General features: G+C 50.1%; 1 protein-coding gene across 1 annotated transcript in view; it reads left to right on the forward strand.

The window, feature by feature from the left end:
* Window positions 1–26,704, forward strand: part of LOC144138697 (uncharacterized) — a 218,673-nt gene that overhangs the window by 160,709 nt on the left and 31,260 nt on the right. Inside the window, exon 3 of the mRNA XM_077671099.1 lies at window positions 6,038–6,374. Coding sequence (XP_077527225.1) covers window positions 6,038–6,374 — 337 coding nt within the window. The remainder of the gene's footprint in view (window positions 1–6,037; window positions 6,375–26,704) is intronic.

Consider the following 26,704-nt stretch of genomic DNA (forward strand, 5'->3'; position numbering starts at 1 on the left):
GTTACACCAAGTCGTAACTCTGGTTGCGATATTTTGAACGGGTTATCTTTACACCGACAGCTGTTATATATGTGCTCGTCTGTTATCGTAACAGCTAGGTAGGTTCGGAGCAACGCTTTGCACCTGGAGACGCAGTTATACTCGGGCTCAACGAAGTGACCGAAACTTGCGGATTATTTGGTTAAATCCGGGAATTCGTGAAGTCGAGGAAGCATTAAAGGAGCCAAGAAGAGAAAATACAACTTTGTTTAATTTGAAAGAACTAGGATTGAGTACCTCACTCAGCTCCATTACAGCCACAAAAGATGTTTTTTTTAACGAAAAAAGGCAAAAAGTATTTAAAATGTTTCAAATTTTGTGCCAGAGTGACGTGTTATGAGCAAGAATGACGTCATACAGGCCAACAATAAAACATAATTTTCAGTGCGTTAAGTGCACGTTGGCATTCAAGCGATGTGGTCAAATGGAACTAGAGGCCCGATTACAGACGTCCAGTCATGTGTCTTCGCGACAGGTCAGATATGCGGCCGCCAATCGCACAAACAAGGTTCCGTGACGTCATAGAAAAGTTGCGGGAAATTGGCTAGGGGGTCGCGACTGCTTCACACGTTTTCTTTCATATCTCCGTTATTTGTTCGAAGATCGCGATGATATTGGTATCATTGTTATCGGGACTAAGCAGTCTTTCTAATAAACCCAACTTGTATTTTGTCTTCATGGCTCGTTTAAGCCTGCGGGCAACTGCGGGCAGATTTCGCATTTCTTCAATAACTTGGGAAATTCGCACAATCTTGGTTTTGCAAAATCGAGAGGCGGGACAAAACTATTAGATCTGTTCTTATTGTTTTGCCGTGATATCGAGGGTTTCGCGCCATATCAGCCCGCAACGCGTGTGAATACCCGCAATTAACTGCTGCTTATAGCTACGGAGTCGTCCAAAGCCGGCGCCGTGGGGTGGCTTCTTGCGAGTGGGCGCGTTGGAAGCCGTTTTCGTCGCGACGCGAGAAACCGCGAAGGCGTGTCATCGGCGACGTCGTGTGCCTCTCACTATCTGCTGCGTGGGAAATAGAACGAAACGTGAGGCCTCCTGGCTCGTTTTCGTGGCGGCGCCTGACGGCTGCAATTGGGGCCGCTCTTGTCGCCTGATTTACGTTGTTTGTTATTTGGCTCGGCGATCTTATCGTTGAGAATAAAGGGTGCCGAACGTATTGCTTTATCGTCCCTTTTCTTGCTTTGTTTACGGCCGAGCGTGCCTAAAAGCGCCGTGTCAAGATTATCCCCTCGTAGGCGGCTTTTGAGCGACTCCCAAAGGACGTGCGAAAATAACAAAAAAAAAAATACAAATGCGCTTCGTTTTAAGGCGGATCGGTTCTCACCGCGGGCGGGTTTGTCTTTTGCTTGGTGGAAGCAGGAATTAACAAAGTAGCCGCGTCCCCGAAAAAAAAAAAAAAACACTGTGCTTGGACTCGTGTAGAGTGCCGACGGAGTTATTCGTAATCAGATAACAATCCCACATTGACACGAATGAATTCTTTTGCGGGAGTTTTCGGCGAGACCGTCATTATGTGGGACGGGAACCCTCCCAACGCAGTCTCCGCGAACGTCCGAAGCCGAGGGTTTGTTTCCTTTGGTTCAAAGTGGAGATACTGATCTCTATTTTCTGTCACTGAAGAGCTAGCTGGAGGAAACGGGCAATTGCAGGTTCGCTTCTGAACCTACGCAGCGTGGGAATTCGTGCCTACTTGCACTACACTGCAATAACGTACCGACAAGCCCGGAGAAAAAAGTTGTTCACTACTCTAATCTCATTCCCTGGTGTGCTTGTAGGTCGAATAATAGGACGTTGACCTTCGCACGACGTGAGAGATTATCCATTAGGTGTAACAGCCGCTGATGATGCTCACTGGCAATGGTGGTGCTAAACTCTGAACACGAGGTCGGGAATTCTATTTCCGGGCGCGGTGGCTGTTTTTCCTTTGGGAGAGAAAAATACACGCAAAAATTAGCAGTGGCTTAGCTCGGCTATGCCAGGATATACGTAGCGTGAGCTAAGGTTCACACCCGTACTCCAACTGGATTGGGTTTCAATCCAACACAATTCAATTTAATCCAATCCAAATCAAATGCAATCCAATCCAATCCACGCCAATCCAATCCGATCCGATCCGATCCAAACCAATCCAATGCTTCTCGCGCTTGCGCAGAACGGCCCTTCACGGCACACGCGAAAACGCTCAACCTCGGCCAGTGTAGCTTACGCTACAAAAAAAAACAAAAAAAAAAAAAACAACATAGCGCGAGTGTGTACCGGAATTTGAGGCTCACGGTAAAGAACCCCGGATGGTTTGATTTAATGTGCAAATTCTTCACCAAGAGGCTCATTCTAAGCCATGCTGTAGCCGTGGAGCGTAAAACGTCAGTTTTAATTTGACGTTAATAGGGTCACTTGGTGGGCAGAAAACCCGAAGCTTGAAGGGTGGCATGGATGGAGACGCCCCGAATGGGGGAGACTTTTTTTTTTTTTTTTTTTGCACTTGCCTCGTGGAGAACCGCGTCGACAACGCAAAACAGGGTGACGTTGGAGAGTGCCGACGCAATGGCGAACGTCACGCATACCGACGGGCGACGTACTTAAGTGCCTCATGTCATACACATGCGGGACCCTAGACGGGAGAGAGTGAGAGAACAAGCTTTACTGTCCAAACGACCGAAGTCCAGCTGCTAACTGTAGTGTTCAATTCACCGGGTCCACGGAGAGCTGAAGAATGTTCGCGCGGATCCGGAGAACACGTTCACAGAGAGCTTCTTGACAGTCTGGATGCTCACTTTTGTGGGGGAGACAGCCACAGAAGACAGGAAGGAGGCAGGGGAGAGATGGGGCAAGTGATTGCGGGGTGCATTTCCCAACGAGAATGAGGGCTGTAAGGGTTGGAAGAACAGGTGCACCGCATCAGTGGCTAAGCCAGAAATATTTTTCGGAGTTTTTATACGCCGTCAAAGAATAACACTAAAGAAAAGATGGCCTGCGCGCGAAAAAGCATTATATTTTCATATTCTTGCGTAATTTTTTTATTTTGTATTTCATCATCATCGTCATCATCACCAGCCTATCTACGCCCACTGCAGGGCAAAGGCCTCTCCCATTAATCTCCAACTACCCCGGTCCTGCGCTAACTGCGACCAATTTATCCCTGCAAACTTCTTGATATCGTTAGATCATCTAACTTTCTGCCGCCCCCTGCTACGCTTGCCTTCTCTAGGGATCCACTCTGTTACCCTTAATTTATGTTTTGTGTAAACCGATGCGGAGTGTGAATAGCGCGGACGAAAAAAAAAAAAGCTGAAATAAGGGGGGAACAGAGGGCTGACGGTGCCGCTGAGAACATTTCGGGCGCAGTGTTCTAACACCGAAACACCACCCATCCCATGGATACGCCCCTGCACCGCATCTACCGGCGCCCGGGAGGGTCCGGTGAATTCCTCGTTTGATTGATTGATTGATTGATTGATTGATTGATTGATTGATTGATTGATTGATTGATTGATTGATTGATTGATTGATTGATTGATTGATTGATTGATTGATTGATTGATTGATTGATTGATTGATTGATTGATTGATTTGTAGTGGTATCCTGCTTGAAACGGGGCGATGAGGTGTCGTCTTGCCATTGAAAAACTAATATACTTATGTTTTATATACTAGCGCTGCTCCGAGGGCAGGCACAAAATACTTTTTTGTTCCTTGTAAAGGCGGTCAAGGTAGGCTTTCCCGCATCGTGTACGAGGTCGGCAGTGAAACACGCAGGGAATATGACGGATACACGAGAGATCGAACCAGGCGGGAAGGAGTAGGGCGAGGGCACGCGGACATCGCAAGCACACGTTTGTGTGATCCGCCGAGAGGCTGGTTACTAAGGCGGGAATGAAAATGATACATAGAGAGAGAACGGCGGTGGCAGGAATGGTCAGTTCATGAGAGCACCGCTGATCCACGCTGCTCCACGCGACACACTTGCGGAAAATGCCGGGTGACGCGGCGTGCATTCCAGCTTGTGTCAGTGCGGTGCGCAAGTCGATAGGCATGTGTCAGAAAAGCACACACGGTACGCGCAATTCAGCAGATGTTAAAGTAGTGCGCAAGTTTTTCTGGAATGCGCCGGACAGCTAGGTCGCGCACGTGCATGAAACCAGCTTGCAATGCGGTTGTGGATGTGTGGAACAGAGCTGGGTCGTTTTGTATGTTTCACTCACACATTGCAGGAGCATTACATGCAACGCATGTGAACCGAACGCAGCTGGCCGGCCATTTTACGTGCCAGTGCGTGAATTTTTCGGACCGGCCGAGAAATCTGAAATATCCACCGAATTGAGAGCTTTGGTGGAGTGTGGCTTCTTTCTCAACCCTATCTCGTCTACGTCGTCTTCAGAATAAATTCAGTTCACGCTTCAAATAGCGTTTATGTTCGTATACGGGTAATTTGGTTGGGTAAATTTACCGCGAACATGATGATATATCTCCCCAAATCCTCAAGACGTATAACGCCATGTGCCTGTTCATTACTATATATCTAAGAATGCATTACCGTCCCTTCCATCCGCCGCGGTGACCAAGTGGCTTAGGGCCGCTTTTCTGGTGGAGGCGAAAAGCGAAAACGCCCGCGTGCTCGAGATTTTTGCGCACGTTAAATATCCCCAGGTGGTCAAAATTAATCAGTAGCCCTCCACCACCGCACGCCTCTCATCGCTTGTGAATCGTCCGCGCGTTAAACCTCATAATCAATGAATTACCGTCAGTTCCGAGGAGTAGAATTGTCACCCTGCATTTCGTTCCTCTCGTTACTGTGAGGCATTGCTTCCACCGTCGACACCATCGTCGGCATTCTTGACCAATGTTCACGTTGGTGTGGCCTAGCTCCTAACGTTGCGTATGCACGCACAGCTTTTGTTCTGAAACTTAAGCTGTATTCGGGTGGTCACTTTAGAGCACTCTGATGCGCTCTGAAAACCGGGTGAGTGTTCGTTGGGTCGTCTCAGAGCGTCGTCCTCTGAGTTGGAGCGCCGCCGACAGCTGTGACTCCGAAGTCGAAGCGTCTCCGAAATCTGGAGGTGAGCGGTCACGTGACACCGGCCGCTGCGCCGCTCACCCGCAGTACGTTTCCTGAGCTAATTCGCTGCCACCGCACTGAGGTTTAGCCAGCTGTTTGTCGTCTTGGTGCTTTTGGTGGGCGTGGTGTTTTTGCTTTGCCCTCGGAACGCACCGTGCACACGATGGACGCATGGACGCAGCCGTAGATGCGACCCGCGCGGTGCCGGTGGAGGCGGCAACATGGCGTCAGCCGTGAAGCGGCGCAGGTATAGCTCGAGTATACCTCTTGTTACCGCTCTCCAAAATGAACTTCGAACCGCAAACTGAGTTCCACGTGCACGAAGGGAGCTCACAATGTGGCTGAAAATGGAAGTAAACATCTTTATTTGGCCCTAAGCAAACACGCCCGTGTGTACGAGATTTCGGCGCACGATAAAGATCCCCAGGTGGTCAAAATTAATCCGGAGCACTCCCATACGGCGCACCTCATCGCCTGCGTTGCGTCGGCGCGTTAAACCCCACAATCAATCAATCAATCAATCAATCAATCAATCAATCAATCAATCAATCAATCAATCAATCAATCAATCAATCAATCGGGCCTCTTATGAAAGCGGTCATCAAATATCTGCCGTGGCGCTAAGCCTAAACATGTTTAGACGGCGCCGCCGACTGCTAGTAGTGTGTTCGAAAATACTTCACCCTGTTGGCAAAACTAGTATGCCTTCCGACTGCGGTACTGGCCGCGTTCGGTTGGAGAGGAACTTCTGTTACTCGTATTGGGAGTGGCCTCCGCATCTGACTGCTCTGAACCAGAGCGTCGGAGCGACCACCCGAATACGACATTGCTTTAGCTAGCGATCCAACTAAAGAGCAACGCCTCACTGGCGGCCGATGTGGACTCCTCGTCTGAGCCTCGTCTTTGCCCCGTTCCTCTCCCGCTCGCAGCGATGCTGTACCCCGAGTTCCAGTACCGGCCTCCGCCCCCGTCGTACCAGGCGTCGATGCAGGAGTACCGGCTGCGGCTGCTGCTGCTCGACCGGCAGGGCGGCGGTCCGCCCGCGCTGCCCACCCCGGTGGCCCTGGCGGCGCACCACCACCACCATCACCACCACCACTCGGTGGTGCCGGCGGCAGTGCACCACGGAGCACCCATCGCCGCCCCGCCCCCTCACGTGGTCACGTCGCCCGTCGGCGCCGGGGGCATAGTCACCGCGCAGCCCGGCGCGCTGCAGCTCTCGCCCGTGTCGCCGCCGCCCACCTACCGCTCCGGCGTGCACGCCAGGTGAGTGCACTCCGGTGCTGCCCCGGTGCAGTGTTGGGGGGACGCCACTCGAATACCGCGCACTGCACCAGTTCTGTCGTAACCGTTCCATCGTTCCATTACGATAAATGCTAGCAATAGCAAAAGGAGCACCTTCAGTTAGGCCTAAAGTTTCGGAATAGGCCGAGTCGAGAATCATGGAAGCTATTTTTTCTGCTAAATAAAAAAGAAGACATCTTGATTGCGTTTTGGAATGCACTGCATGGGGTCAAGACGTGGAATTTTTAACTGATTGCTGAATACACATGCAACATATCTGTAAATGCTAGCTTAAAATACGAAAACAAATTCAGTAATTTGAGTTGAATAAATGCGCCATCACTCGAAAACGTCGGAACTTGCAGCCCAGGGAGGACATCTTGGTGGTTTACATTTACAATACTGTTTTTTTTTTTTCGTACTCAATGACGCCATGGAATTATTCATTGCCTGGTCTGCAAAATTTTTCGTGACCGATTCCGTTTAACTGAAAAATCTCTTGACGCTTCTCATGTTGACATGCTATTAACTCTATTTAAAGATGCACCTTTCGCCTAATGACGTCTATTAATGCTGCTCTCTCGCAGTACTACTCCTACAAAGGACCCAGTGAGGTCTTCGTAAACGAAACAAAGACATTTTAGTCTAAAATTGGTGAACTAGCCGACAAGTCCGCTCCTTTTCCTGGCTCATATAACACGACATTTGTCTTCGCAGCTTAGTCCACGTCGCTGAAAGGAATTCGGGGGGTGGCTACCGAGTGCACTTTTCGTGCGTAAGTGTATTACAATTTGTCAAAGCGTACGTCGCCCAGCGGAAAAAAAAAAGTACGAAGACGAAACAAAAATATCTTCACCGAGGGGGAGATCCCGAAACCGGAAATCAGTGTCGCTCGCTCCCCGGGCCGTCGGCGGCCGCATAATCGCGTCCTTGGGTGTTGCCGGGCGCTCGGGCGATAGCGACGGGGTGTCATCGAACGCGGCTGGAATTTCTCCCGGCGGAAAGGGACATCTGCCACGACGGAGAGGAATTCGCTGCTGCGATACATCGTAGCAGTGGGTAACAGGGCTCCTCCGTTTCGCGTAACGATCGCCTCCCATCGGTTCCTCTGTACGCTAAAACAAAAATGCGATCGCGATTTGAAGAGCATTAAGTTTCCATTTGTCTGACGAAAAAAAAAAAAAAAATGTCGAATGCATTGATGTGTAGCTGTGAGCAGGGCTTATGATCTGGGCGTTGTTCCTCCAGCACGACTTCTTCACGTGACGTCGACGATTTGCTCACTTTCTCTTTATCTTCTTTCTCCGCGCCGTTTAATCTCTTCCGACCGACTTCCGACTCGGCTGTGCGCCCGCGGCGTTCCGAAAGTGAAGGCGAAAGGGGAGCCCGCGTGCTCGGCGTCGTTTTTTCTGTTTTCTTCTTCATCGAAGAGCGACTCTCGGTGTCTTTCTCTTTTGTCGTTTCTTTTGGCGAATTCTCCGTCCCCTCCTTTCTGATATGGGTCGCCGTGCATCTCGAGGGCTGGTTTTGCCCGGTCGTGCGTCCTTAATGGTTCCTAATGGAGACGCGATGTGGCCGCAAGCGGCCGTCGTGGTCCACCGTCGTGGTTCCCTCGTTGTGCTGTGACTTGCATAACTCCGAGGGGAATTTCTTCCCCCGAGGGATTCCTCTCGTCTCAGCCCGGTTGTCCTCCTTCGTCGTAACGTCTCGCTCGAAAGTAAAAATGCATTCCGGGCTTTCGTCTCGCTACTGGTGGTAGCTCGTTTGGATGTTTTGGTGCAGTCGTCTCAATTCGCACCTCGACGGATGAATAGAGTCTTTCAATAAAGGAAACATCTACAAGCAGAGTCTCAATTCGCACGGCAAGGTGCGAATAGAAACCGGTAGACGCGCAGGTGGTGTGCGCCGTTTGAAGCACAGTAATCCCTCTTTAACTCGAGCTGGGATATCTCGAAATATCGGTTAAGTCGAAGCATTTTCTCGCCGTGCATATACCTCCCATAGTCGCCATATATTTGCCCCCCTTTAACTCGAAACGTTTTTTTGGGGGGAGGCACCACGGATATCTCGAAATGTTGACAGAGAGGACACAAGGTAAAGCCGGCTACGGGCAGCTTATAAGGTCTTCGTCGGGACGCTTAGCTCCCACTATGCGCCGAACGCGGTTTTGAACGGCAAATTTACGCGGAGTACGCGTTGCACAAGGCCGATGTCACCGTTACCATGCTGTCCGACGCCAAAGTCGTTCAGTGGACAACGCAGCTGATCATGTGGACGTCGAAGAGCCCCCAGAAGTGCCTACAACGGGAGAAACTAGAATAAGTTGGGCCTGCTTCGCAACGAGGCAGAATGTAGCGGTGGCGATGGCGACCAACCAGAGATGCGATGTGTTGAGCAGCTCGAGAACGCCGTTCTGAGACCAGATGCGAACGCGAAACAGGCGATGCATGCCGCAGTTCTTTCTCCCGCAATAATAAAAAAATTGTTTCTACCTGCGAATTATTTTGCCTTGATTACAATAGCGATCCCCTGTGCAGGGGAGCCTGGTACCAGCACTATAGCGCTGATTTCAGTGACCTGGCCACAGATTTTCGGCATTTCACTCGAAACTCCGCTATCTCTAAATTTTCAGCGGATTTTACGACTTCGAATTAACAAGGGATTAGTGTATTTGATTTCTTTGCGCATGAAAGATGTTCGAATTCTTTCTCCCATGAACACTCACTGACGTTCGCTGCACAGTCTCGCTTCCGAAGGAATAAACCACGAGATTAAGGCGCCTGCGTGGAAGATTGAGAAACCCGCGAGGGTTTTTCAATCTTCATTGGGCCCCTGAATAATTACATGTTCGTATTTATTTGCGCCCGCGCTTTCGTTATCCCGTCAGCCATAACAGTTGGTATGCTGATCGGCACTCGCTTACGAGTGCGTATGCTGATTAGATTCCATAGGGCGATGTAATAGCTATTATAGTTAAGGCGCTTTTTTGTTATTTTTAAAACTAAGATTTGTTCCTATAACGCTATATGAAAGATTCTGTATTAACAGCTACGTTTGGTTGCAGATTATGAAATTGTGAACAGACATATCCGGCAGATGGAATACCGGCGACGCCATTACGGGGGGGGGGACTAACTGCTCGGCTTTTCCTCCTCCTCCCGTTGCTCTCTAGATCTGCGGGGACGAACATTTACTCCATGATTTATGCCCATGGCACGCACGCTCCCACAGTTAACTCATATTCAGGAGCAACGGTCGCTAGCGAGGACTAACGGCTGTAGTTACTCCTTTTTTCGTCCTTTTTTGGCTAAGAGCTAGTGTATCCTCTACACAATAACGTTACCGAGTACGGCTTACAACATTTACCGATGCTGTCAAAAACCTGCATACCAACTGCTTACTGCGCTTAGGACCACTGACACACATAAATCGGCGCCCGCGGTGGTAGATCTATTCGTGCTTCTCGTGGCACGGTGTGCGTCAGCGCCAACAAACGCCCCGTCAACAAGTTTAACTATATAAGACCGTGCGAAACAGGGGGTTATCACTTTTTTCTTAACGCTTCAGATATATGACTTAAGCAAGACATAACGGTAGGCTTCTAGATTGAACGGCACTATTATTCTTGCCCAACCTTCACTCTTGACCCATCCGTCCTGGCGTGAGATTCTGGGCAAATTATTTTCTTCGTTTTTTTCGTGCATATTCTCGACCAGAAATCAAATCATATCGTGTAATTATATAAGGAAGGATCCCGCGTAAAGGAAGCCACGGCATGGAATTGAGTGATTCCTTCAGAATTTGACCCTATTATGTTAGTCTTGCTGTAAAACGGCATACAAAAACGGCGGACAGAGAAGTGCGCGAGACGGGCGCTGTTTGTCTTCTCTGTCCGTCGCCTTTCTGCGCTTTTTTTTACATGAAGATAAACAACCAACTCTCCCATTTAGTATTAGTTTCCCGGTAAATGCAGTACCGCTCTCGTTCCCACGGAAAGCTTTCACAGAGCATGCTTTGAATGACACGTTCTCATTTACTCCATGATTTTAGAGGTAGTTCTGCTTGTAGCAGACAAAATTAAAACGAAACGCATTCCTTCATGAACGTGGATATTCTGCATCCGAGGACTCCCTGCGCTTCGTGGCAAGTGCCGACGGCATCGCATCAGCCGCCGAACTGAGTCGCTTAGCAACTGTGTTTCGAAGGCCGAGATTCCCAAATGAGAGATGCTTGCTTTCGCTCCTCGTCGCTTCAGGAAGGTGTGACAGCGTGCGATCGTCTTCCTTGAACAATGCTACGCCACTTCCGACTCGCAAAAGGGCCCATCCACACTTCGTACTGGCTCCTGCCTTGGCCCTCTTTTTCCAGATCGTCGCTGCCAACCGTCCTCGGCGACTGTGTTTCGTCGCTGTTGCGTTCGAAGTGCTGTAGCTCAACTCGAGAGCGACCTTCGTGACGGAGATGACAGCAGCGGAAAAGAAACGCTGCCAGCGTGAAGTAAACAAAAGGAAACGGCACCTCCTTCGCCCGCCGCCGCCAGCTGGAAAAGCGCGAAACGCACAGATGTGCCGGCATTCGTAAAGTCCTTTCTTTTTTTTTTCTGTTTAATCTTCCCTGCCGCTACGGCTGCGACGACACCGGTCTCGTGCACCGCGGCGTGCCGCAAGGTCGCGCGCTTTCCCTTGCGCTGTTTACAAGCGGCAACCCGAGGCGGCGCACGTGCGCGTTCCGGCCTCTGCCTTGTGTAGCGGTGCGCTGATCGCTTCCCGTCCTTTGTTTGGAGACGACGACGCGATTTTCCACCCGTTTCACTGCGGCCGGGGGCCTTGCGGGCGGTTTCGTGGTTTCCCCGGGCGTGGAGGAGACCGACGGCTCCTTGACATACTCGCACCGCGCTGTCGCCGCCGCATAATATGAGCGTGAGTCCGGCTCACGAGGAGAATGAATGGAAAAATAAAGAAAAATACCACGCGTGAGAAGAGGTCGTCGGCGCGGTGACTTCACCGCTGCCCATTCGTGTTCTCCCGATGAAGTTGTGTTGGAAGATGGTGTCATTGTTATGAGAGCACCGTGCGTGGTGAACAGCGCGCTGACCACGACCTGCGTTCTTTATTTTTGTTTTCTTTTGCAATGCGCAAGGTCGTGTCTGGCATTACGGACTTCACAATAGGACGGCGAGGGGGTGTAACTTTATGGGTGGCAGTGCTCTTGGCTGTTATTTGCAACGTAATCCCCACCGCCTTCTGCAGCGTTTTCCAGCAGGGCTAATATTGGAGGAAGTAGTTTGCTGCCTGCGAAAATCAAAGGGTACGTTTCCGAAAACGCGTGCTGACCCGGAAATCGCGTGTCATTGATATCGTGTGCGATAGCCGCCGAGTGTGCGTGTGGGCGGAATTGGAGGGAGTTGTACCACGCTGCGCTTCGTAGTTTTGGTTTTACGACCAGAGCTGCTAACAGAGAGTTACAGCAAATCGGAGAACCGGTCCCGGTACGGTACCCTGTAGGCGACCGCCGCTACTGCGCGTGTGCAGAAGCGGAAAAACTGGTTCTGCACATGCGCAGGTGTACCGGGTAACGTACCGAGACCGGTTCTCCGCTCTGCTTTTACTCTCTATTGGCAAACGTTCTTAATTGTCACGCTGGAGTGCGCTGCGGTAACAATAACGTTGAGGCCTGTAAAGAACGCTCTTCGGAAAGCTCGCGTATACTGAGGGAAAGCAAACTTCATGGTAGATGACGCGTTGGAGTTCAGTGCAACGCAAAAGCAGGTTACGTACGAGCGTTTAGGGTAAACCTCGCGAGGTTTATCCCTAAATTGAACACTGCGAATGCTAGAGGCTGCATGAGACAAGGGAAGGTTGTTATGAGCATGTAATCTACGTTAACATTTTCCCCTCAGCTACGGCGCGTCTCGTAGCCCAGGTTCTGAATCCGAGCGGAAAATCTCACAATTAAAATCTTTAATTGCCCGCCTGTGCGAGAAATGTAAAAGTATCGAACGTTGTTCGATAGTTACTGGTCAATGGGTTGGTGCAATTAGCATGCGCCAGAGAGTCAAGTGATCGAGGAAGAGAGAGAGTCTACGTTTGTTGCGGTTGCGAAGGGAAAGAATATCGAGTGAACTGGCTATTATTCGACCCGGAGGGCGTAAGGCTTCTTTGAGGGGCAGTGGAGAAAGGCCGTGAAAACAGCAACAACCGTTCTGGTTTCCACGATTCTTAGCGACTCCGCATCACAGTTTCCAGAGCAATTGTAGGGAGAACTTTTGTAGCGTAAGCTACACTGTCCGAGGTTGAGCAGTTTCGCGTGTGCCGTGAAGGGCCCTTCTGCGCAAGCGCGAGGGGCATTGGATTGGCTTGGCTTGAATTGAATTGGATTTGATTTGGATTGGATAAAAGTGGATTGTGTTGGATTGTGTTGCGTAATAGCCGCGGCAGACGCACTGGCGCCGGCGCGTGCCCAGGTGTGCGCCTCTGACGCTGCGCCGGAGCCGCTTGATAGCGGTTTCGCATGGCTCTTGAAGAGCCGTGCTGAGCATGCGCGAGGAGCAGTGAATGAACAGGACTTGACTGGACTGGACTGTACTGGACTGGATTGCTGAACCTTAGCTCACGCTACGTATACCCTGGCATAGCAGAACTAAGCCACTACTAAGTTTTAAAACCAGGCCGAGTTTTCAGATGCTCTCACCGCACTGCTCCGGCAGCTGTACACCGCTCAGCGCATGCCCGGTGAAAATGTAATCGAATACGCAGTTCGCATGCAGCGGGTTCAGATTGGTTTATATACAAGGAAATGGTCACTCTTCATAAAGCGGACGCAAAAGAAACTTCCTGCACATGAAGTGTGCGAATGTCAGCCTCGGTGGAGTTATTAAAATTAGTAATAAGCTGGCCTTATGGGTTTAGGTAACTTACTATTATCCGTTTCATCTAACCTTTGGCCATGCGCCTGCTCGGGTATATGGCACTGCGCGGGTGTTGTGTGCGTATCAACAACGTGATACATCGCGAATGCGGAAGTCTCGGTACGGACCGCTCACGCCCGAAAACCTTTCACAGCCGCTGAGCAATCGCACATTCGGCGTAGACTGCCGGGCTACTTCGAACGCCCGAAGGGAAAACCGCGTGCTTTCTCGGCGTTCATCCGCCGACGCTGAACCCACGCGTCAAATATTCTGGTGCGTTACGCGAGCTAGTTCATATCTCGTGTTTTTTTATAGCGCAGCTGTTGTTGGCTAAAGCCGTTTTGCCCCTCACTTCAGTACACCCTCTTTTTTTTTTCTATCATCCAATCTTCCCCGGCGCTGCATGTTCTGGTATGAAATGGACCATATTGCACCTGGAAAAACGTCTTCCTAGCAATGCATTCGTGCTTAAAAACGAGGCCTACCTTAAGGTCGGTGTAAGCTTGGACTGTGTACGCTGGCTTTCCCACATTGCGTGTTGCGCAGTGAAGCCTGCTCACACAATCCCGCAGAACGTTTCCCCGGCGCTGTTTGAGCGGGTTTTTTGTGGCCAGCGACCAATATCCCACCTGGCCATCGACCTTCGCAAAGTGGAATGGCGCGAAATTTGTTTTTCCCCGCGGGACGCCGTGCACACCACGCCGGAAGTCGTGACGGCGATTACGAAACGAAAGCTTCGAAAATATAGCTGCTCAGTTCTTCACGTCGGCCTCGTCACGGTGTGCCCCGGAGCCTTTCATCGTCCCAGCCATCTTTGCTTCTGGACGAAGACTTGCGACTGCATGACGGCACTGGGAGCCCCAAGGAGCAGAGGGGGTCATTTCTTTTGTTCCTGACTCGCGTGCCTTCGTTCCCTTTGTGTTGTCGCTCGTCGCGGCGGACCGCCGAGAACAATGGTTCGACATGTGGACTTCTTGCCGACTCGCTCTCGGCGAAGGCCGTCGCCGTCATCCCCGAATTTTCGCCGCGGAGAAGATTGGTTCTTCTACATTCGCTTTCCGTTTTCTTTCTTCCGGCGTTACGCCATCGGTCTGTCACAATTTAGGGCTGCGCGTGTGCGCAGCAAAGAGTTTTCGGAGCACGACTCTTCTTTCATTGTGTTCCTTGATTGCCGCCTCTTGGCCACACTCGCTCATTTTTCGCGAATGAAAGCGAATCTTTCGTGTTTTTGCGCCCAAACCGCAAGAAAAAAACGGCGGCTCTTTTTGTTCGTCTGCGTGGCGGTCAGAAAATGGCGGAGGTGGTTTTCGTCTGTCCGGACAGTTTCTCTCGCAATTCTGCCGAACCGTGTCCGTATCCGCCCAGAATAAGCGCGGATGGAACGCGGAAAATGAACGCGTGTATGTGCGTGTATGCGGAGAGAGCGGGCTTGCGTCTACATTGGGCGGGGCGCCGAAAGGAAATGCTGGCCTTGACATCCCTCCGAACAATACGCCTGGCCATCCACGCAAAGCTGGAAGCGTTACAAGGGTGGACTGCGAAGAAGAATGACATTCTTCGTGGTGGGAAGCAGCTGTGATACGTTTTTATAAAAAAGCGAAGCTTTGTATGACTATACGATGGCGGCCGTCCCTTCACCAAAACGCAGTGCAGGGAAGCCAACTTTACACATTGGGTTTCATAAATGGATGGTGATGATAAGCGAAGGCACATCAAGCGCCTCAAAAAAAAAAAAAACCTTGCTCTCCGAGATCGAACCGTGGTTCATCGCTTCATGAAGGCGATGTCAATCCAATTACACCATTCGGACACGGCCGAAGCTGTTTAGATTTTGGAGTCCGACTTTGACTCAGGTTGTATGGGAGGAAGCTTCGAGTTTTAACCACCTTTCTTGTAAGAAAGGTGCTTTAATGTTTTGTAGTTCTCCTCACCGGCTTGAGCAACAGGCTGTGGAGAGTAGTGGTGGAGAACTTTATCGCTGAGGAATGTGTATGGTTCCGCGTGCAGTCCAAGCACCCAAGGGATGATTTGGCGATCTCTGGCGTGGAGACCTGTCGTTTCTGGGCGTCCAGGTCAGCGCGCTGGTCGTCAGGTTCACCGACATCTTCGGAAGGGGATCGGGAAGAGTTGGGAGGACTTGGCTGTGAGCACCCCGATTATGGCGTGGGGTAAGGATGCCTGGTTAAAAACAAAACTCGCTATCTGCGCTTCTGGCCAGCCCGATACCCTGCTGTGGACGGGGACTATCCAGGACTCGTGCTGAACTCTGGCGTGTCAGCACAGCTGGATGATTGGTGATGCGGTCGACGTGATCGTGCAGGCGCCCGTGTACACCTTTTGGAGTGCTCTTGGAGAATATGGTCGTTGAGGTTACCGGAGAAAAGCGGGTCGTTCTTTCCAGGGGTCGTGCTTGCGTTGTGGTCTCTATGTGAGGAATATCTGGCTGGATCCCGGTTGGAAATTCGGAGTCACTCTCCTGAAGCCGGCTTGACAAATAGAGACCCCAATTCCTCATGCAGGGGTGACACAGTTTATGTCAACATTGTTTAGCGGGAAGGAACTTTTAGGCACATTTTGGGCTCCAAGCAAGGCGAGCCGTGTTCTGTCAATGATAAAACCATGATTTAAAAACAAACGCCGAAAACAGTGCACGCGCATAGACACAAATGGCGGCTGTCCCTTGCCGTATCCAGAAGCTGTCGTTTGAGGCCTTCCGAAAGTGCACGCATCTCACCGTTTGGCGATTTCGGTCTCCGATTTCGGTGGCGATTTCGGTCAATGCCCTGTACGGATCTTTCACCACCACCACAATCCTGTCTACGCCCAGTGCAAGGCAAAGGCCTCTCCTAGAGCCACTAAATCAGCTACGTTATCTAGTGTCTGTAGCCTGGATCTCCAATTATTCCGGTCCTGTGGTGATTGCGACCCCGCAAACTTCTTGATCTCATACTGTAAGGATTCGTCAACTAATATATACTCAAGGCCACAGATAGGGAACTTTGGTGGTTTATAGAACTCTAAAATGGCGCCTGCATCCGCAAGGCTACGTGAAGTACACATCATAAGCGGCCCTAAGTAACGGCAAAAACCGAGCAAGGATCGATGTAAAATATCATATACAAAAATTACCGGCAGGGGAACGCAAAGGAATTTGTTGAGAAACCCGAAGGGAAAAATGGTAAAACTGATGAATTTCTGATTCTAAAAATTGAATTTTTGTCCGCACTACGGAAAACATCACTGCCAATATCGGCCCTATACGCCATTCAGCGGTTTTGGTTTCCGATCTTCAGTCGAGTCCTTCCAATCCACTGTCTCCACTGGCCCGCCCGTGTTCATTCGCTCGGTTCGTAAGCATAACGACCTGCGCCCATCAAATTGCTACCGATAACCGCAAGCTGTCGAGATTGCAGCAAAGGGCGAGATACCAATCTGCGTTCGGGCATTGCCATCATCTGCGCACGGAAATCCCAGTTGCTCTAGTGTACATACGATGCCACACGCCCGAGTCCGTGTCCATATCTGAAGACGCTCCAGTAGTCCAGGTGTTCGTGTTCACACACGCTTGGATTACCAGTGTGGCGCCGAGTTCACGAAAGAGAAGTTGCGTGGTTGGCGAACACCTCCAACCTAAGGAGAAAGCTTGCTTGCAGAGTCATCACTTGGAAGCTATTTCACGCGCTGGTGTGTGTGTGGCGGAGTGAAAGAAAGAGACATTATATGTTGGAGAAAACGAGGTGGGGCTCGATGATCCAATGGTGGATAATAATGATGATACCGAGGGGGGGGGGGGGGGGGGGGAGCGCTGTGCGGCATTCTTGTTGCGGTGGTGTTGGCTTCTGGCTCTCGTTGCGGTTACGGGTTCATCGACGCGTGCACGCGAGTTATGTACGAGGTCGTTCTTGCCGCTGATGTTAGGTACCGAGGCGCTTGGCGCAATTTCACGACAGGGTTAGTATATCTATAGCGCGCGGTACCGCAGAAAATATCTTTTTTGTGCGTGGGTTCGTGTGCTGGTAATCGCGATGGAGCGTTGTATATACCTCTCTTTTCATCATTTTTATGGCGGTGTTACTCATCGACATCGATCAAGAGCGTGTTGGTGCAGTTGCGAAGCAGTTGATGTTTTGCTTTTCGTGCAGATAGATAGTTGGTAAAGCGGCAAAGAAGGAATAGGTTGTTTTAGCTGTTACGTTAAACCTAAGAGTGCTGTCAGGCACGTTGACGCGCTCAAAGGCATCCAGACATCCTTTGCAACCAGTACCGAAAATTGCGGGCTCGCGTGAGGCGGCCCGAGAGGCAGTGATTGCGGTGTTTTATAACGCCGACCTTTGGCAAAAAGGGGCGTTTTCGTTTGAGCATTCGAGCCAGGCAGATCCGGGAGAGAGAGAGAGAGAGAGAGAAGTGATTGGATGGAAGAAAGGAAAGGAAAGTGCACTGGGGATATTATTGAGCTCGATAGGGAGCTCACCTGCATACAACCCAGTGCGGTGGGGAGGGGAAGAGGGGATGAAAGACTTGGGAGGAGGTTAGGGGTGGAATAGAAAAGGTGTGAAAGAGAAAGACAGGAAGAAAGGAGAGAGAAAGAGAAAGAGAGAGAGAGAGAGAGAGAAGAAAAAAAGAAAAGAAAAGAGGGGGGGGGGGGGGGGGGCATTACATAAGCGACAGCGGCACAAGTGTTCGGCGCGAGTGTTTGTTGAGTAGCCTCAGCTACAGGAGCTGGGTTAGTCCAGTGGCCTCGAGGAATGCCAGGAGGTGGCTGAGACGTGCTGTCTCGCCTATAGACTTGAGTGGATTTATGTGGCTTGTTTCGCCTCAATGAAAGGCGGTCTTTCTTGACTTAGCTAAACCATAAAGTGTTGGTCCGTTCGTCCGTAAGCCACGTGTAAAAAAATTGTCGGCCTTTTAAGAGCCTAGGAACGGAAACCGAAGTATACCTAGATCGCTGTATTGGCGTTCCCTTCAAAATTTAGTTTACGGGTTCTCTACCCGCTGAAGCTGCGAGGCGCGGCGTAGTAAAGGGCTCAGGATTAATTTTGACTAACTAAGGATCCTTAACGAACGCCGAAATCTCAACACACGGGCGTTTCTTTCTTTTTTTTTTAATGTTCGCCAGCACCAAAAGGAAGGTCCCTGGAATCAGCGTACTTAGGTTGAGCAACCACTGAGCCAACACGGCAGGTGGCCGCTTTCTTTCAAGAAATAGTTCAATTTCAGTAGGACTTGTTTTTTACTGTTAGCTGCGGAAATTGTTGCGTATAACAAAACAAAATAACGGTTCCACAAAATACGCCTTGGTTGGTGATCTCGGAAATTCCAAATTGACGAGTAACTTTTAAAAAATACTGTGCTCTGTGGTAAAAAAAAAACAAATAAAAAAGATGAGCTTATGCGCTATTCTACGGCGACAGTGTGCTCCAACGGGACGTCCAAAGTCCTCTTGTACAGCTCCGTAAACCCTCGTACGAAGGCAACCAAGATTAAAGTCGTTGCGCAAGAAATCGCTCGGTACCCTCGGCATACCCCCGTCTTTCCACTGCTTTGGCGAACTAAAACGGAAACTGACAGTATTCAAAGTGAGGGTTTTACGTTTAAGGCAGGCAGAAAAAAATCCCCGAAATTTCGCAACAGCGGATTTCCGCAGTTAGAAACGTCTGGAATATACTGGTTGTAAAAGTCTCTCAACATAACGGCAAATGAAAATTACAAAAAAAAAAATAATTATAATAACGCTGGGCATGGACAATTGAATTCTTTCTTTACCTTTTTTTTATTTCTAATCCCTCGGAAACAAAGTAAGGGACGTTTCAGGCACTTGTGCAACTTCCTTCGCTATACTTCGCTTTCTTCTTGAATCGCCGGCTTATCTGAGCGCGGTTTAGGCGCACGCGATTGAAGGATCAGCGCCGAGTGGCACGTTCCACGGTCGGGCAGTTGAGCAAGCGGATGTCAGTGATTATAGTGACTGGCGTCACCGGAAAAATGACCGGATTCCCGCCCTGCGCGACAGACCTGGAACAAAGGGGAGCTTGCCTGCGTTGAGACCTACTATTTGGAATAATCCAGGCAAGTCAGACGGAGGCCGGTTTAAAAGCTTGGAGTAAGTCTTCTGTGTGTAGCTCGATGGGCACCACTGGAGCTTTTAGAGGCACTGGTGTTTCCATACGACGCGTATTCATTTCTTTACTTGTTTTACCTTGAAGGCCAAGGGCAATATAGCGGGGAGTGAATACGCATGTGCGGGTAGAAATGCAATAACAAAAAAAAAAGATGAAAAGAAAAACACAGCAGCAACAACCGTACAGGTTCAAACACTAGCTTGTAATTGTATAACATTGTTACCCGCCGCGGTGGTTCAGTGGCTAAGGCGTTACGCTGCTGAGCACGATGTCGCGGGTTCGATTCCCGGCCGCGGCGGCCGCTTTTCTGACGGAGGCGAAGAGCGAAAACGCCCGTGCGTACGAGATTTCGGCGCACGTTAAAGATCCCCAGGTGGTCAAAATTAATCCGGAGCCCTCCACTAGGGCGCGCCTCATCGCCTACGTTGCGTCGGCGCGTTGAACCCCACAATCAATCAATCAACAACATTGTTAATTAAATGCAGTACGGAGCTCCTCGTTATCTCGAATTCGTCCGGGAACGTATAGTTCTGTTCTTGTGACGCATATATCGCAAAGTTCTTCTCCCGGGAATTTTAATTCAAAAGCGCGCGTAGGAGACTGAAACCGGACATATGTTGTTTCATACATGCGTAGCATTTCGGGATGCGTTACTGAACCTCTGGTGGCATAAGCCTTCCAATATGGCGCGCATCGTAGGGGACGGCGGCCTTCTACCGCATGTTAAACGTCACACGTTCTTTTCGAGCTTGACACCCTGCATAAAAGAGCCTTGAAACATCGCTTAATCGCTGTCATTGTAGAGTCAGCTTATTCCTTTTTGTAAGTATAATGTCACATACCTCTCTGGGGAGGCCCGTGACCTGTTTTGTCTGAGAGTATATACTGTTCTTAGGCTATACGTGCGCAAGGCTGGCCTTCTAGCTTAGCGTTCAGGATGTGCGTTTATCTCTACCTGTCCTCCTCAATTCTCGACCTCTCCTACAAGCAGCGCAGCGCTCTTACAAGAAAGGGTATACGAAGGGGGGACGTACAGCTCTGCTGGCGCGTGCAATCTTCGCTACTTTAAATAAGCGCGTCCATTCTCCGCACGTCCTTTCTCTTAGCCTTTTTCCATTCCTGTCTATCACCCGAGGCCTGTTATTTTGAATCTGGGACTCTTGACTTTCACGCCATATCGCGCAGGTGGTCATATGGGCAGCGTAAGAAAACAGCGGGGACTTTGGCTGGAGTGCTCGGGGTCAGTCAGTTTCACGCGTGACCGAAATTGCAGGCAGCGTGTCGGCCATGCACTCAGGCTGCTGTCCCTGTCTCTCGAGGTCTCTGCGTGGCTCGTCGGGTCGCGCTAAAAAAGGAAGTCACTCGGCGTTGTAGAATTGTTCTAAGTGATGCCTCGACGCGCAGCGAGGAAGCGCCTCACAAATGTGTGAACTTTGAGGTCATGGATTTTGGTGGTTTTGTTTCCAGAGGATGCTTCGTCGCGTGTCTTGTTTACGACTAATTGTGCAGGCGTCGCGTCTGTCGCGCGGTTTTTCCTTGGCCCGCCTTGCGGCTGGGAGAAAAAGCGGCCGCCGGCGATTTTTTTTTTTTTTTTTTTTTTCAGCGAAGCTGTCATGCGGTAGGTTCTGAACAAAGTTGCGTGCGTCTATTGGGTCGCTTCGAAAAAGAATCGCACGTGCTCGCTCAAGAGCGAGTGTAAAGTGCTTTTTAGCTCTTAATATAGAATAGGCATGTCGGGAAAAGTTATGCTAAATTGGCCGCTAAAACGACTCTATCGTTACGACGAGTTTCAGTTACTACTTTTCAAAAATCCACGCAGTAAAGTTGTAAACGTTACTGAAGTCCTATCTGCTCTCAATTCATGGCCGTCTACGGAGGAAGTATGGCTTTAAAAAAAAACGGCGGTAACTCTTGTTCTATCGAAACTATAAAAAAAAAATCATACGAGAATACATTTAGAATTATTTGCAGGGGAGTTATGTGCATGCTTTTCTATTCGATCATACAGTAAGTCACCGCAACTCAATAAAGTTACCGTCATCTTCACACTAATGGAAGGGCTAATTTTTTTTTTTTTTTTTACCGCCGACTTTAATTTTTTACATACTGGTCGCCCGTGGGTGATTTGTTCCAGCGGGATATATTCCGGGACGGGAAGTTCGCCTGTCCCTGAGTTGTTGGGTCACTCGCTTTACTACGGAATTTGCTGATAATTACACGCGCTCTTATTCGGTGACGGTTATGGGTCGGCTGCAAGATATATTGTCACGTAGCCAAAGACGACGTGGCTGTCTTGAAGAAAAAACAAGTTTATTGGAGCGAACTTGTGCTCCCCTAACAACTGAAAGAATACACAGGCGGCGAAACAGCAGTCAACAAAGTGACGTGCGTAGACTGGTGTCGGCGATTAGAATGCCGCGGCATCTGCTCAGCGGGAATTTACCACTCGGCGCGAGGGTTTCTCGAATAGTCGAAGTGTATCCAGAACACTGTAGATCAACGAAGATTATTCTAAGCTGTTCACGTTAGTTCGGAACGCTCTCCCTATCAGAAGAGATAACACATGCGGCACAGAAAAAAAGAACGGAACACGCGCCACACACAACACCGATAACACAAACCTGCGCAGCCGGGCGGCAAAAGCAAAACACAAATAAACAAACCAAATGCGTTGTTCACGGAAATATCTGAAAAAGCAAGAGGGGGTTCCAGCAAAAATGCAGAGGGGTACGATTGAACGGCATGCGATCAGATGCTGCGATAAAGCTTTATATACCAATGTAGGCTTTCTTTTTATCTAGTACTTGTAGGGATACAGCGTGCATGTGTGAAAGGCGCGGCTCGATGCCGAATTCGGATACAGCCTAAAGCAGCCATGAAGGTAAAACACAACTTTTCTCAATTAAAAAAAAAAAAATCCCAAGCCATCTCCACTAATGTGAAACCTGGGGAGGGGCGAATCATGAAGTGTACAAGTGTATTCTCGGCCCCTTGGCGTTTCGCCAATGGACATGAACCGCTGGGGGGTACAGGTATACAGCTTTGCTGTTAAAGTCTCTCGACTTCGAAGCACGAAGCTCTCCAGCGCGAGGCGTCAACGAGTGTCGCTGTGTTTTTTTTACGTACGCGTTACGTTCTAGCGCGAGGCGTAAACGAGTTTCGCGTGACTACATGAGACGAACGACGATTACGACGACGATGACAGGAGACGCCGACAGCCCCAGCCCCTGAGGGGCTTTGCCCCTAAAAAACAAGAGAGACAGGCCTTTCAGCCTCATCTCACGCCTGAAAGATAATTTTTAACTAAAAAAAAAGGCGCAAGAAGCATTGAAACAGTTTTAAATTTCGCGCTACAGTGATGTGTTATGGACAGCACTGACGCGACATTGGCCAGCACTATAAAGCCATTTTTACGAGTGCGCTAACTGCACCTTAACATTCAAGTGATACCGTCAAGCGGAACAAAGAGTTCCCACTGCAGTCTCCCAACGTTTTCCTTTGCGGTGGCTTTCGTCGGAGGCGTCCAATGGCACAAAGAAGATTCTGTGACGTCATAGAGAAATATCCAGGAGTCGCCACTGCTTCAGCTGTTTTCTCGAGTATCTCGATTATTTCTTTTGTTTGAAGTTTGCGATGAAATTGGTAGCATGGTTGTCCGGACATAGCAGTCTTTTTAATGAAACCAACTCGTGTAGTATTTTGTCTTCATAGCCTCTTTGAAGACGGGCGTTGCGTTGCGTGACCTGTCTATGCGCTACGCCGCCGCCAGCTGGACGTCTTCCTTTCACCGCGTTCATCGCCTTCGCGGCGACCTGAATGCGTTGTGGCGCCTCCATTGCTCGCCTTCACTTCTCCCATTCAATGCGGTCCGCCTCTTCGCATTGCCACACAAGTTTCACTGTTATATATTCTTCCCTCCCATTAAAGAGGAAATGAAAATGAAATGTGAGCTCCACGCTGAAAAGTGTACAAGCCGAGTCGTTACACAAGAAGAAAGAAAAACAAGGCAGTCTTTGAAGAAAATAAGAAGGGGCCAACAAATCTTGAGAAGGAGTTGGGACCCAAACCGCGGACTCCTCATCGCCCAACTCCAGTCTAGTCATCCAGTCTTCGCCGCAGTGTTTGGTCCGCTATGACTTTTTTTTCTTACCACGCAGTACAATTTTCTGTCCCCCTCGTAAATCTGGCTCTTTCGACTCATCTTCGTAGGCGCTGCGCCGTCGTCGTTTTCTCCTCGGCTTTGCCGCGGGATCTTGGAGAATCTGGGTCACCGCCGCTCGGCGGCGGCGGCGGCGGGGTTTCTAAATTTGGGCTGCCTTTTCGCCTCAGCCCGTTCGTTCGTTCGTCAGCAGTAGCGGCGGTGGCAGCAGAGTATGCGTATCCACACACGCACACTTCACGATGGTCCTGCGTCTCGTCTCCGCGGGCAGAGCAAAAGAACAGCATAGGGGCCAGCACTCGACCCTGCGGGATACTCCCATTTCGTCGCTGCTCAGCAGTTTGTTCCTTGGAATGGGGCGACGCGGGGGGCGGTGCCTTCCCATGCGGAGTACTTTTTTTTCACTTATAGTAGAGCTCTCTTGTTCTTATCAGGAACGACGTATTCTTATACCGCGGCCGCTGGGTTGTGTCGCAGTCGTCGTCAGCGGCGGAGGAAAATGACGCTATAGTAAGCCTACGTACGTTGGAGGGCTAAGAATGAAACGCGCCTGATGTCTGTCCGTGGTCTGAACCAGAACCCGGCTGACGACGAGGGGGACATTCGGGCGGCAACCCAACGTTGCGGCCTCGTTTCTTTGGAGGTGACATTTTCGTTCGCTCGGAATGAGAAGCAAAAGAGGGACTTCAGTCGTAATTGTCTGTCTTCCATTTTTCTTGTGTTTTTTTTTTCCTCGTCCCCAAATTTTAACATTTAGTTCTTGCTTGCCAGTCGTGTTTTGTCGGCGATTCCGGGGGTATTTTTTAACTTCCCATATAGAACGGGTGTGGGGTGTTTTTTCCAGATTTTAACGTCATGCCCAAATGTTAGTTTCAACGGCCCGCCAAACCGGTGGTGGTGTGGCGACCGATATCGTTGCATCGTAGCACACCGGGAAAACCGGTAATTAGAGTTATAGAAGAGCAGAGAACCGGTTCCGGTACGGTACCATGGTACTGCAGGTAGGCGACCGGCGCTACTGCGCACGCGTAGAGGCGGGAAAACTGGTTGCGCGCATGCGCATGTGTTCCGAGTATTGTATCGGAACCGGTTCTCCGATCTGCTATAACTCTATTGTGCGATCACCGTGTATAGCGCACGAAGTTGCCGTTATTGCTGAACTGCTTATTCGCAATAGTTGTTGCGGTTCATGGAGTGGTCATGTATACATGCTCGAGTATACCGACGGGGCCTCTTTTGCTGGGCTTCCATGGCGTATAAACTACTTTTCCACGCTTAATTGCCTTTTAATTGGAACGAACTACCGTGGACGCGCTGGCACAGAAGATACGTTGATGTGCGCGGTGGACATTTGCACGGTGGTAACAGAAGTAGAACCACCGTGGTAGTTACGCAGTTACAGTTGCCCGTGTCCGCAAAGCACTGCACTGCGTCCTGGGGCATCCTTGTTTCGGGAGTCTTTGTTTGTTTGTTGTTGCTGTTTGTCTTCCAGCAAACAATGCCCGCGGATAGTCTTGCCGCCTCGGCCGCTCCTCCCTGACGTTGATTCACGACGCTGCTGCTACTGTCTCGCTGTCGGCACACGCGTAGCAAGCAGTGAACAACAAAGGGCGACCGAAGCGAAGCACTATCATGCCAGCTCTCATCCCCGTCCAACCGTCCTCCTCCGCGTCTGCAAAGAACACCATCCCTCACTTCCCTCCTCCCAGATCCCGCATATTCCCTTCTCCGGTGAAGGATGCTGCGTCCTGAGCATCTTCGCTTCCCCTTCGCGTTCCTCGGGCTGGCCCCTTTCTGTGTGCCCGGGTTTTGTATTTCGCGCCATTTTTAACTGCTCCCCCTTCCACGACGGTATACTTCCTCTCCTTCTGCCAGCACTTCTTCGCCAACCATTACTTTCCCAGCGTCTGCAGGGCGGGATTTCTTCTTCGTTTGCTCTCCTTAACCTGTTTTATTTGTTAATTCTACTTCGTCGGGAACAGGAGAGGGGATAGACGTGAGCGTTGCGGAGTGCCCGAACTCAAGCTAGAAGGTTGTGTGCCTCTTTCGTACGTGGCTCGCGTTTCCTATTTACAGTCAGCCCTTCTTCCTCTTTTTCGTTCCCGTTCCTTGCTAAACTTTTGTTTGTTCGTATTTCCCGCCTTTTTTTCGCCCTCCGTGTTCACTCCTTTTACTTTCTGTCGGCCTTTCTCGACCCCCCACGGTTGCGTATCCCGTAATCGCTTCATTTATATTCTCCTTGCCTGCGCGGCTTAAATTTGCGCCCCCGTGCTCCCTCTTGCCGAGCCTTCGAGCAGCGAGCGCTGTTGTGATACGACCTGGCTTTTCCGACGCCTTCTTCTTCGCTCAAGTGTGGCCGCCGTTCGGCCCGTGAACGCGCGTGTGCGCGGAATATAATTTTTCTAGAGTTTCGGGGCAAGCCGCGCGTGCTACCTTTTTACCGTCACTTCCTTCGCTGCATTTTCTCTTTTGGCGGTCGCGCGGGAAACTTCGCGCGTTTCGTTTTCTGCGACGCATGCGCAACGAAACCACAGCGCTGTTAACAGCCTTTCATTTCTTTCTTTTTTTTTTTTTTTTGAAAGTGGGCAGCGTTTTCAATTTCGCCGTGAGAGGTGGTCGCTACGTTTTTGCGGCGCGCGTCCAATTAAAATCGCGGATGTTGCGATGCTCTAGCGTATTGGGGGAAACAGAGGCGTTGTGTGGTTCTGTACAACCTATGCTTATGCTAACGCGAAAGGGTTACATGGCTGGGTTGGCAAAAGCGCGTACCCAGGGGCGGTATTCTCGTAACTGTCCCTTTTGAAAACGTCCCTTTTGCTTCCCTTTCATCGTGACGTACTTCCGGTTAAGCAGTGGGCCTTTGATTCAACTACCGTAACTGTTCTTGCAAACGCAATTTAAAGAACTGAAACCGTATCAGAGTATCTTTTATGTGTTTATTGTTCCGCGAGCGAACCAACAATAAGGCGACGAAAAATCGTCTGCTCCGAGTAGCCACGGCTCATAGCTCCACCGTGCTTGCACGGCGTCACATCCGGGTGTTCGCTTTTAGCCAATCAGGGCTCGCTCAAAAGGGATACTTTTGAAAGGGACACAAAATGGACAAAACACGGAAATACCGCCCCAG

Source organism: Haemaphysalis longicornis, unplaced genomic scaffold (genome assembly GCF_048455015.1).
Source record: "Haemaphysalis longicornis isolate Haplotype H1 unplaced genomic scaffold, Haemaphysalis longicornis Haplotype H1 scaffold_5, whole genome shotgun sequence".
Taxonomy (NCBI): Eukaryota; Metazoa; Arthropoda; class Arachnida; order Ixodida; family Ixodidae; genus Haemaphysalis; species Haemaphysalis longicornis.